At 42.4% G+C, this 12657-nt stretch overlaps 1 protein-coding gene across 1 annotated transcript in view; it reads right to left on the reverse strand.

Moving 5' to 3' along the window:
• The window catches only part of PIWIL4 (piwi like RNA-mediated gene silencing 4), a 55835-nt gene that overhangs the window by 23927 nt on the left and 19251 nt on the right, over nucleotides 1–12657 (reverse strand). The window contains exons 9-12 of the mRNA XM_068989101.1: nucleotides 11087–11198; nucleotides 5350–5473; nucleotides 3944–4061; nucleotides 3092–3203 (exon numbers count right to left, since the gene is read on the reverse strand). Of these exons, the coding sequence (XP_068845202.1) occupies nucleotides 3092–3203; nucleotides 3944–4061; nucleotides 5350–5473; nucleotides 11087–11198 (466 nt within the window). The remainder of the gene's footprint in view (nucleotides 1–3091; nucleotides 3204–3943; nucleotides 4062–5349; nucleotides 5474–11086; nucleotides 11199–12657) is intronic.

The raw sequence follows: 12657 nt of genomic DNA on the forward strand, positions 1-12657 counted from the left end.
TCAGGGCTTTAGTCTTCTGCATTTGAAAGAGTGTTTCAATCCAAAATCCCCTCTGATGGCTTTCTAGCCTGCCTGCAGGACTCGTACAGCTGCGTGTGTGATTGTTTGAGGCCTCCTGACCACAGGAGGCACAGGAAGCTTAAAACATCCTAGGAATGTAGGGGCTTCCGAGGAGTCAAAATCTTTAAAATAGGACTGATTAAAAGTTTCATTTGTTGAGTCAATACTTGCTGCCAAATTTTCATATCCTTTATTTTTAGATATAGTTTGTATACAGAAAAACAAGTAGTAGACCTGGTATTACCAACATTAGATCTTTGAGTTAAGTACCTTCTTTGTTATAACCCACTGCACCTTTGTTCTATAGAGATTTAACTTTAATGCTTTAAGGAGATGCAGATTAAAGAAAAACACTTCAGGGGAAATGAAATTAACATTCATTAAGGAAGAGAGCCAAAAAGTGTTAACAAGCCTCTTGGCCAGAAGATAATGTAAATCACCTGAGACCTTTTGTATACAAAAAGATATACAGAAAGAGTCTGGGCTGCGAACACTACATAATTTGTATTACCCATTGATCTCTATGTATAATCAAAAGTATAAAAGGCCTTGAAGGACAACAGAGAGACAGTCGCTGGACTGGTTTCCCCCGTGTCTCCTCTTTACTCTAATTTCAGGCTGAATTCCCATCTGGGGCGTGGAGGCTCACTATGTCTACTTACTTGCCCCAGATCTTATAAGATCCGTAAGAGAGAGAGCCCAAGGCGGGGCACTCTCCGATATTCAAACGGGCACCGGCAGCCTAACGTAGATGGTGCAAGCTCCTTGTCTGGAACTTTATTGGTTTTCCACGTAACCCAAGTTAATCAGCCCTCTTCCTCCACTTAATTCTCCTACTAAACTATTGTTTCTTAATCTAATCTTATATTAATAAACAAATAAGTTTTTCTCACGCCAATGCCGTCCACCCTTCGAATTCCCTGGATCCGCCGGGGCTGGACCCCTGCAGGGTACCCTTCCCTTCTCCAGGGGATCTTCCCAACCCAGGTATCAAACCCAGGTCTCCTGCATTTCAGGCGCATTCTTTACCAGCTGAGCCACAAGGGAAGCCCGAGAATATTGGAGTGGGTAGTCTATCCCTTCTCCAGGGGATCTTTGTGATCCAGGAATTGGACCGGGGTCTCCTGCATTGCAGGCAGATTCTTTACCAACTGATCTATCAGGGAAGCACCAGTTTCTTAAATCCAGTTTTAAAAAAGCAGTTCAAGCTGAGAAGTCGCTGACACAGACAGTTCTAACCTACCCAATACCACCTCTAGGGGGCGGGTTCTCCACTTTAGTGCCCCTTCTATGAAGGGGGGATTCCCAGGTGATGCTAGTGGTAAAGAATCCACCTGCCAATGCAAGAGATGGAAAAGATGCGGGTTCGATCCCTGGAGTAGGAGGATCTCTGGAGCAGTAAATGGAAGCCCACTCCAATATTGTTGCCCGGGAAATCCCACGGACAGAGGAGCCAGGGAGGCTAAAGTCCATGGGGCTGCAAAGAGTTGGACATGACTGAGCACACAGTACTCCTATGGAGATCTGATTCTGGGCCAAAATATGCAAACAAAATTCTAACAAGTATGATTACCTACACATGATGAAACAGACCATTTAAAATATTTCACATCTCACTTTACATGTAGAACTAAAACTGAGCTTCTTTTTACTGACTCCTGACCAAGATCTTAATGGGGGTGTACATTTTAGGACTTGACACTGTTTTGTGTTTAAAGTAATTTTTCCTTAGCTTCTCCAACAAGGATTTTGGTTATTTGAATAGATTATCAGAAAGCAATAATGAAAAAAAAGAAACCCCATCCTGCCAAAAAAAAACATTTGCTGCTCAATCATTAATTTCAATATGCTGACTTCCCTGCATCAAATAAGGGCAAGAAGAACACCTCTAAAAATGAAATGAAATGTAACTCACTTTTAAAACGGGCAAAACAGAGGATGTACCATTTTTGCATATAATTGATTCATATTTTTTTTTCCAGTGGAAACCCCAGAGAGGCAATGATTTGTCTCTCCAGGTTTCTGAATGCCTCTCTGCCTAACTGCTATGGCTAGGTGAGCTCTGGGAGAATTTCTTCATGTTTATGCCAAATGAGCAGCATTCTATTTTGGGGAAGAGAAAGAACTCTGGTATCAGGAAACAGTCTACTGGAATTAGCCTCCACCAGTTAAAACAACGTTTTCAGGTACCACAAAATTTTTAAGCGATATAAGAGTACACCACCACCCAGTAATAGGTTACAAGTTTTGATTGCAATGGCGTGAAGCACCATTTTCTAATGCATCGTTTATTTATTTATTTTTGGCTGCACTGGGTCATCGCTGCCGTGTGCGGATTTTCTCTTGTGGTGGCAAGTGGGGTCTACTCGTCATTGCAGTGTGGGGCTTCTCATTGAGGCAGTTTCTCTTGTTGCAGAGAACTGGCTCTACAGCACATGGGCTTCAGTAATTGCAGTATGTGGCCTTAGCTGCTTCACAGCATGTGGAATCTCCCTGGACCAGCGATTGAACCTGTGTCCCCTGCCTTGGCAGGTGGATTCTTAACCAAAGGACGGCCAGAGAAGTCTTCTAATGCATCTGTAAATGTGACACCATATCACACTAACCTAAATCTGCTGGGTGCCACTAAATCCTTGTGGCACCTTAAAAAGGAAAACAGAGGGTCTTGGGGTTTAGGACAAAGGGAGGGTGGGGAAATACACTGTGCTAAGTCAGTTCAGTCATGTCCAGTGCTTTGCGACCCTATGGACTGTAGCCCGCCAGGCTCTTCTGTCCATGGGATTCTCCAGGCAAGAATACTGGAGGGGGTTTCCATGCCCTCCTCCACGGGATCTTCCCAACCCAGGGATGGAACCCACATCTCTTAATGTCTCCTGCATTGGCAGGTGGGTTCTTTACTACTAGTACCACCTGGGAAGAGGCCACGGAGAAAGCATATGAACATTATATTATAATCCCACTCTGACTTATGATCAAACTGACATACATTCAAGAAAATACTTTTAAATGAAAATAAAATCACAGAACTTACTATGTGGTCTTGCATTATTATTTTTTCTGCAGGTGCAATGCGGCCAGTCAGAGACATCTGGCATCCAAAATGCAGCCCCCAGGTCTCCAGCTCAAAACGAGCATCCTTGTTTCTGTTGATAGAGTTGAGTCTTAAGCATTAAAAATGCTTACTATCTAAAAATTGTAATCATTAGAGATAAAATCATGTTAATTATTCAGAGACTGATTTTTTAGGGTTCCTGACTTCTATTTCTATTCACCATTTTTCTCTGCTCCAAGGAATTATAGGAGGATTGCACCCATGGGGGATTCCAAGGGATGGAAAGGCTCCAGTGTGGCCCTCCAGTAAACAAAATGGGCCATTGAGCCAAACAGTGTCTGCATATGTACTCAGTCACTTCAGTCATGTCCAACTCTTTGTGACCCTATTGACTATAGCCTGCCAGGCTCCTCTGTCCACAGGATTCTCCAGGCAAGAATACTGGGTTGCCATGCCCTCCTCCAGGGGATCTTCCTGACCCAGGGATTGAACCTGAGTCTCTTGCATCTCCTGCATTGCAGGTGGATTCTTTACTACTGACTCACTGAAGAAGCCCCTGAGCCAAATAGGTCAGGCTTCAAATACAAATTCTGGACCTTGAGCAAACTCTGAAATCTTTTAAAACCATGGTTTCCTGATTGACAAAATGTAGGACTAACCTAGCTATTTCACAGGGGTAATGAAAAGGTTAAATATGGCAATATACACACACAGTGCCACCACACTGTCTGGCACATGCTAGGTGCTCAGTATAGGTGAGATATGATTCTTGATAACAAACATCAATAAAGAGATTTTGTGGAGCATCTGGATGTGGAGATGTCCCCATACCTCTGGAAGTCATCCGCAAGCCTGGCCAGGTGCTGCTGCCTTACCAAAGGATCGAGACGAGTTTCTTTAGCCACAGCCTTCATCAGCTGGAAATCAGAGGTCGCCTGGCCAGGCATCCCTATACATTGTGAATGAAAACAAAGTGAAAAATGAGCAGTCCTCAATGTAATCCAGCCCATCTTAGGCACAGAGAAATAAAACTCTGAACTTAAACTGAATCAGATTCACCATCTGACAGCAATGCAAGCCACCTTTTCATTTAAAATGTTTTCTAGTAGTCACATTTAATAAAAGCCAGAAAGAAACAGATGCAATTATTCAAACAGTATATATTATTTAACTCAGTATATCCAAAATATTATCATTTCAACACGTAACCAATATAAAAAGTGAGTTAATCAGATAGTTTCTCTTTTGTTTCACACTACGTCTTAGACGTCTAGCCTGTATTTTTACACTCCCGGCACTGCTCCATCCAATCCCTCAGTCGCCCTAGTCATGCGTCAAGTGCTCAGTGGCCAGTGTGGCTAGAGACCACCAAGAGGACTATGCAGATGTGAAAGGCCAGAGGATCACTACGAACACTCATCCCTCTCTGCAATGAGGGTATCCTTATTAACTTCTCTAATTGCAGGATAAATGCATGCACATCAAATTCATTCGAGCACCATAAGTGTAAAATGTACAAAGTCCTCCCATCTTAGTCTCACCCTGGTAATCAGATGAACATGATTAAAAGAATCTTAGATAGTCTTTCTTTTTTTATTCTAGTGTAGAGTGAAGATTACCTTCTGGAGCTCATGCAAAAAGAAACTAAAGAGTATCTTGGCACCTCTCAAAGAATACACCTGAAGAAAGTTAAATCACACGATTTCCTAGCCTGCATGCGTGCTACGTCGCTTTAGTCATGTTCAACTCTTTGAGACTCCAGGGACCGAAGCCCTCCAGGCTCCTCTGTCCATGGGACTCTCCAAGCATGAATACTGGAGTGGGCTGCTATGCCCTCCTCCAGGGGATTTTCCTGATCCAGGGACTGAACTTGGGTGTCTTACATCTGCACTGGCAACACCTAGCCTAGTGAAGTTCAAAAACAGGGGGAAGACAGCTTGGTTTTAGGAAAACATCTAGCAACCAATTTAACGTCAAAGTAACAAAACATCTAGCAACCAATTTAATGTCAAAGTAACAAATGGAATACACGAGATAAAGGAAATAGATAACCGTCACGGTGCTGACCAATTTCCAAAGGGCACTCTACCCTCCCACTTCCTCTGTGATCAAATAGATTACCTAAGAGTCATCCTCCCTGGGTTAAATTAGAGCTCTGGCACTCATCTAACTTAAGGAGGTTTTGCCCACTGCAAAGTGTCACAAGAACTTGAGAGAGAATAAAATACAAACATTACCCGTTAGAAAGCAGAGTTCGGGAATCAGGTGGGCCATCTGAGCCTCAGAGTTGTCATTTTTCTTGTTTTTCAACAGACTAACAAGAACTGGCTGGTTCAGGTCAGATAAGGTAATATCATATTGCTACAGAATGCAAGATTAATGAGGGAGAAGTTAATATGGAAACACTACACAATGAGCATCCTTGCTTATAAGAAACAAATGAATAGATAAGAAAATCTTTTCAATAGAAGAGAAAAAAAATCTCCCCATGGTAACCTACTCATTTCTACTCCCTTCCTGGGACATATCTCTGACATCTCAGAGCCAGCTTCATGATTTTAATTTTTACCTCTTATAATTCAATACCATTTTTTTTCCCAGTCATTTTCTTGCTCTCTTCTGAGTTTCATCCAGAGTCGTAAGCTGGATGAAATCCACAGTACCATGACCAGCGCAGCACTGCCGCTGGAGCCTGAGGCCAGCTGACCCATGTGCAACTAACTGGCTCTGGCACCTGTGTGCACTGTGCAAATATCATACACAAGTGGGAGGCAACGGTCATACTGAGTCAACCTCAGACTTCGCCAAAGAGCATCACTGTCCTTACTTTCCAGGACAGTATGATGTTACAGGGAAGTAGCTTTGAACTCTGACAAACGTAAATCTGGTGCACAGATAGTCTATCTACTTGGACCATGACGCTGGGGAAGGGGCTTACCTTCCCTCCTCTATGAAATGAGGAGAACAAGAGGCCAGACATGTCCCGTGTAAACCACTAGCTCGGTGTCTGGTTTATAATAAGTCCTCGACCATCATTAGTTCCTTCCCCACCCCCTTTCCCTTCATAAACTTAAATTTCAACATTCTCACCTTGCCATGAGTTCATTTACCTTCCAAAGGCAAAGTTTCCATTAACACCAGTATAGCTTACTCAACACTGATGATAGAACGATTGGAATTATAATTTACAAAATGCCTGGGGACCACGTGATGCTGACATCAATAATTATAATGCAGGAAGCCAGCAGTGAGCGCTTCTCTCTTCAATAAAGACTTTAAATCATTAAAATAAAAAACAATTCAGGAAACAGCAATTTAAAGTGGTGATTACAACAATGCTATAGCTGAAAAGCCTGGAGAAGCATTGGTAGAAAGAGTTTTTATACATGACTTCATTAATTCACATCTTGTGCTTGCTATATTCCAGCGACTGAAGGGAATACAAATAAAAAAGAGGCACAGTCCCTGCCTTTACACATAACTACATTATCTACAAAGCAAGGTAGATCAGAAGCACAAATAATACATCAACGCTAAGCACTTATATTTTTCCTCAGTCTTTTTTTTAATGGATGAGTACTGTGTTTTTTTTAATTACACTATAATTGATTTACAAGGTCATATTGTTGTACAGCAAAGTGATGGAGTTTTAGATAGATGTTCTTTCCAGATTTTTTCCCTTATAGGTTATTTAGTATAGTTTTTTTTAATACTAAATATAAAAATATTTAGTAGACTTCCATGTGCTATATAGTAGGTCCTTGTTGGATACCTACTACATATATATTAACAGTAGTAGTGTATATGTTAATCCCAAACTCTTGTTTTATCCCCCACTTCTCCTTTCATAACCATAAGTTTGTTTTCTATGTTTGTGAGTCTATTTCTCTTTGGTAAATAAGACCCTTTCCTCACTTACTCTTAACAACAGAGTGTGACTGTTGCGTGCTCTGTCATGTCTGACTCTGCAACTCTATGGACTTCAGCCTGCCAGGCTCCTCTGTCCATGGGATTATCCAAGCAAGAATACCAGAGTGGGTTGCCATGTCCTCTCCAGAGGATCTTCCTGACCCAGGGATCAAACCTGCGACTCTTGCGTTGGCAGGTGGATTTTTTTTTAACCACTTAGCCACCTGGGAAGCTCTTAACAACAGGACTGTGAGTCAAATACTATTATCATCTTCTTCATTGATGAGGAAACATCATTAGAAATTAAATAACTTCCCAAGGTCATGTAACGGAAAATTAGCTCAACCAGGATTTATCACTTAAGACTTGTGAGCCTCTGCTTGTTATACCGCTCAAGGCTGGGTCCCTCACAAGGAATAGGGAGCAAGGTAGTGAAAACAATTTATGGCTGGTAAATCAAGGAATGCTTCATGAAGGAGGCAGAATCCAAAACAGCACCTTGAAGAAAATGCAGAAGTATTATAAGTTCTGGGAACAGCTCAAGCAAAACTGGGACATATTCCAAGAAGAGAGTATTCTACTATTTACCTGGAGTATGGTTAAGAATTCTACCCACTATGCTGTGTAATCAGGTGAATTTTAATGTCTCCCATGCCCTAATTTTCTTAGCATTTGGCAATAATTTTTGTGATAAGATAAAATAGAGAAGTATAAAGGTCAATATCAAGATGTCTTCCAGTAAAATTACAGGCTATAAAATCAATACACAGACATCACTTGCATTCCTATACACTGACAATGAAAAACCAGAAAGAGACATTAAGGAAACAACCCCATTCACCACTGCAACAGCAACAACAACAAAAATACCCATGAATAAACCGACCTAAGGAGACAAAAAACCTGCAGAAAACTATAAGACACTGATGAAAGAAACCAAAGACAGCACAAAGACAACACAAAGATGGAGAGATATACCATGATCTTGGACTGGAAGAATCAATATTGTGCAAGTGACCATACAACCCAAAGCAATCTACAGGTTCAGTGCAATCCCTATGAAACTACCAATGGCATTTTTCACAGAACTAGAACAAAAACCTTCACAGTTTGTATGGAAACACAAAAGACCCCAAATAGCCAAAGTAATCTTGAGAAAGAAGAATGGAACTGGAGGAATCAGCCTTTCCAACTTAAGACTATACGCAAAGCTACAGTCATCAGGACAGTATGGTACTGGCACAGAAACAGAAATACAGACCAATGAAACAAGGTAGAAAGCCGGGAGATAAACCTATGCACCTATGGGCACCTTATCTTTGACAAAGGAGGCAAGAATACATCATGGAGAAAAGACAGCCTCTTCAATAAGTGGTGCTGGGAAAGCTGGAAAGCTAAACGTAAAAGAATGAAACTAACTTCCTAACACCGTACACAAAAATAAACTCAAAATGGATTAAAGACTTAACTGTAAAGCCAGAAAGCTCTTGGAGGAAAATAGAGGCAATACACTCTTTGACATACATCACCGCGAGATCCTCTTTGACCCACCTCCTAGAGTAATGGAAATAAAAACAAACAAATAGGACCTAACTAAACTTAAAAACCTTTGAACAGCAAAGAAAACAATAAACAAGATTAAAAGACAACCCTCAGAATGGGAGAAATAATTGCAAATGATACAACTGACAAAGGCGTAATCTCTAAAATATATAAGCAGCTCATACAGCTCTATATCAAGGAAACAAATGGCCCAATCAAAAATGAGCAGAAGACCTAAACAGACATTTCTCCAAAGAATACATACAGATGGAAAATAAACACATAAAATGATGCTCAAAATCACTAATTATTAAAGAAATGCAAATCAAAACTACAATGAGGTTATCACCTCACACCAGTCAGAATGGTCATCAAAAAGTCTACAAACAAATACTGGCAAAAACCAACACCAAAAAAATTAAAACACAAAAAATAATAGAAAAAATTAAAACATTATGGCTGAAGTGAAAAAAAGGATGTCTTCCACTTTGAGAGTAGACTATATGGTAATTTATCATTCCTTTCCTGGGACGAAGAGGAAAGCATTCTAGAAACTGGTGCCATTTTCTTTCATTTGCTCCCTAATTACAATAGATAGGCAGGGAATCACAACTCATTACAAAGAAAGTGAGAAGGATTTTTATCATGATTCCCTTTTCAGAACGTCACAGGTTCTCAAACACATCAAAGAAAAATGAATTTAACCATGCAGGAAAAATCCCAAATGTTTAACAAACTCTGTGTTTAATAAACACTAATGGAGAACACTTTTTTGCACAAAATGCTTTCCCAAATGTCCAAAGCTATATGTGTTCTATAAGGACAACTGACGGAGAAGGCAATGGCAACCCACTCCAGTACTCTTGCCTGGAAAATCCCATGGACGGAGTAGCCTGGAAGGCTGCAGTCCATGGGGTCACTGAGGGTCGGACACGACTGAGCAACTTCACTTTCACTTTTCACTTTCCTGCATTGGAGAAGGAAATGGCAACCCACTCCAGTGTTCTTGTCTGGAGAATCCCAGGAACAGGGGAGCCTGATGGGCTGCCATCTACGGGGTCGCACAGAGTCGGACACGACTGAAGCGACTTAGCAAGGACAAATGAATGAGGCGGACAGGGCGAAGAAGAAAGACACAAAATGATTTCCTGAGACACAGAATTCCCAAGGAGAGATAGGCGTGGGAAAGACAATGAATTCAGTCTGAATTTTGTTCGTTTGAGATGCCTGCAGGATACTCATGCAAATGCAGCCAGAAAATGGAGAGGCGGATATAATTTAGGAAGGAGGGCAAGACAAAAATACTATATTGGAAGCTATCTCAGAATATGAAGAAAAGGTCCTCTGCAAAGGCGCCGTGGTGAGGTACAGAATTTCATGTTTGGGGGAAGTTAAGGGGGAAAATGTTGAAGGAGGCTGAGAAAAAACCACCCGAAACCCAGTGGGGAACCACCAGGGATGTGCCGTGGGGCCAAGGCCAAGGAAGAGGAGTTCAGCCCACAGGAGCTGTCACTAGCGTCCGGAGCCACCAAAAGCTCCTTCGAATAAGGTCAGTAGCTGACTTTGACCTTGGAGAGCTAGTTCCATAGCAGCAGAACTGGATATCAGATTGCTGAGGCTTCCTGAAGGAAGAATGGAAGAGGTGCTTGGAGCTAGTTTAGAGGACCGTCTAAAGAAATAAGCTAAGAAGGAAAAGGAAATCATTTTTCTTGAAAGTGTAGAAAGGTCAACACATTTGCTTTCTCTTTCTGTTTGTAAAACAGTGGTGAGATTTTGGAGACAGAAATATGACTGAATATGCAATAAAGAGAAGGCGCCTCTGAAAGGGACTGAAGTTGGACAGTGGGGATGGGGAAATTCTCATCACTGTGAACCCAGCTCCCAGAGTCAGCACGAGATTTCATCAGTAAGTGTTTGAGCATCTACTAGATGCTAGCCCTGGGTGTCCAGAAATCAAGAGCTCAAAGTTGAAGAGCGAGAGTCGGACCATTCATATCCTGCCTGTGGTAACTGCAAGAAATTAAGTACAGAGAGGGGACCTGGGGGAAAGTCCTAGGGCTCCCTTGACTGCTAGGGGAATTTCCCTCGCAGTCCAGTGGTTAAGACTTCACCTGCCAAAGCAGGGAGTGTAGGTTGGATCCCTGGTCAGGGAGGTAAGATCCCACAAGCTTCAGAGCCAAGAACTCAGAACAGACGCGATAGTGTAACGAATTCAATAAAGACTTTAAAAATGGTCCACATAAAAATATCTTATTAAAAAAAGAGTTGACTGCTGAGCTGAGTCTTGAAGGGTGTTCAGTAACTGGCCAACTGTGAATGGTGTCAAGGACGAGGAAGCGGGGTGTGAGAAAATGCACAGGGGAGTGATGGGCTTGAGGAACTATGAACCATAAGCACAGTAGAACTTTCCAAGAAAACAGGATGGTATGCGATGCGGCTCAAGAGGCGGGCAGGAGTCAGACCATAGCCCTTCCCCGAGTGAGGCAGGAGGGAGATGAGGCTGAAAGAAGAAACAAGCGCTACCTGCTTGTAGTAATCCACGTAGGTGATCTCAGCGCCGTCCCGCTTCCGGAAGGTGTGTGTGGGTTTCACCGACCAGTCGATGTCATCAATGCGATAGGTTTTATTATTGTATCTGGCAAATACAAGAAATCTTTTAAGTTCCTCTCTAAATCCTACAAGGTAAGTGGCTAGTTCACTACACTTTAATTCAAAGTGTTATCTTCCAGAATTTCAGATATTATGAAAGATAATAACTCAAGAATAGTCACTTTAAAAAAAAGATAGCTTTTATCTAAGAGCGTTGATGAACTCTTCTGTTTATGAGAGGACCCCCATATCGCAACAAAACCAAAGGAATAATCGCTGGCCCACCATCTGCTTTTCTCACTGAGAGACACTGTCTGTGTGTGTGTGTGCACGCATGTGTGTGTGTGTGGGTGCACTCAGTCCTGACTCTTTGTGACCCCATGAACTGCAGCCCGCCAGGCTCCTCTGTCCATGGCATTTTCCAGGCAAGAATACTGGAGTGGGTTGCCATTATCTTCTACAGGGGATCTTCTCAACCCAGGGACTGAGCTGGCATCTCCTGTATCTCTTACATTGGTAGGCAGGTTTTTTACCAGCTGAGCCAACTGAGGCATGCCCAAGAGACACTGTAGCTTCAGGTAAATCATGCTTAAATGTTCAAAAGCTGAAGTATGGCTCCAAACCTTCCTGTCAGCTTCTGTTTTCAACTCAGAATTTTTGAACTCCCAGCTAGTTTTTCTCATAAAAAAAAATCCTAAGGAGGCTGATGAACCATGCTATTCTGGCAGCCTGACTCATCTTCCATCTAAGGCTGGCCCTGGGCAAAACTGCAAAACAGGTCAGCTAAGATCTTTCTAAGCTCTTTCTCCCCTTCATCAGGTACCATGTGGCCTGGAACATCTTCTCATGCCAACCCAGCCGTGGGACAGAAACCTCCTTGTCACTTTTCTCCTAGGCTCTCAGTACCTTGCAAGCTGACTTGGAAATAGTGTGGTAAGCTAATTCACAGAGCTCATGACAAGAGGATAAAGGGAACTCAACCAGTGCCACCTCTCTGCTCTACAACCCAGGAAAACAACTTCAAGTGGAAATTGCAACCTAGACTCGGAGAAGGCGAGAGGGTCTTCCGTAAAAAGTGTCCATGGGCTGGCAGCAGCGTAGAGTGGACTTTTGTTCCTCAGGAAGTCACCTAACTGTCCATGTTTCATTTGCTTAAATATGCACTGAGGGCAAATTATACACAGACACAGCGAGAGGCTTGAAAGTCCTCAGCCATAAGGACCTCTTAACTTTACAGTGAAAATGAGACGTGGACCTGATGCTCTGTCTTGTTGCTACCGAACCAAAGTTGGGTCGGCTTGCCCAGCACAGTAAAGCCAGTCTCCTGACAGCAGGTTGTGGTGAAGCAAAGTGCATCAGACTCTGCTATGTGGGTACTTCAGAGAGGAGCTAAAGCAGAGGATATGGTGCAAGGGTCTGCCCGGGAAGGCCCCACAGGGTCCTGCTCAGTTACACGGTGATGTAATAAAATGAAATAAAAGGGCCCTAAAGAGGTGGTGATAAGC

The sequence above is a fragment of the Capricornis sumatraensis genome, chromosome 16 (assembly GCF_032405125.1).
Source record: "Capricornis sumatraensis isolate serow.1 chromosome 16, serow.2, whole genome shotgun sequence".
Taxonomy (NCBI): domain Eukaryota; kingdom Metazoa; phylum Chordata; class Mammalia; order Artiodactyla; family Bovidae; genus Capricornis; species Capricornis sumatraensis.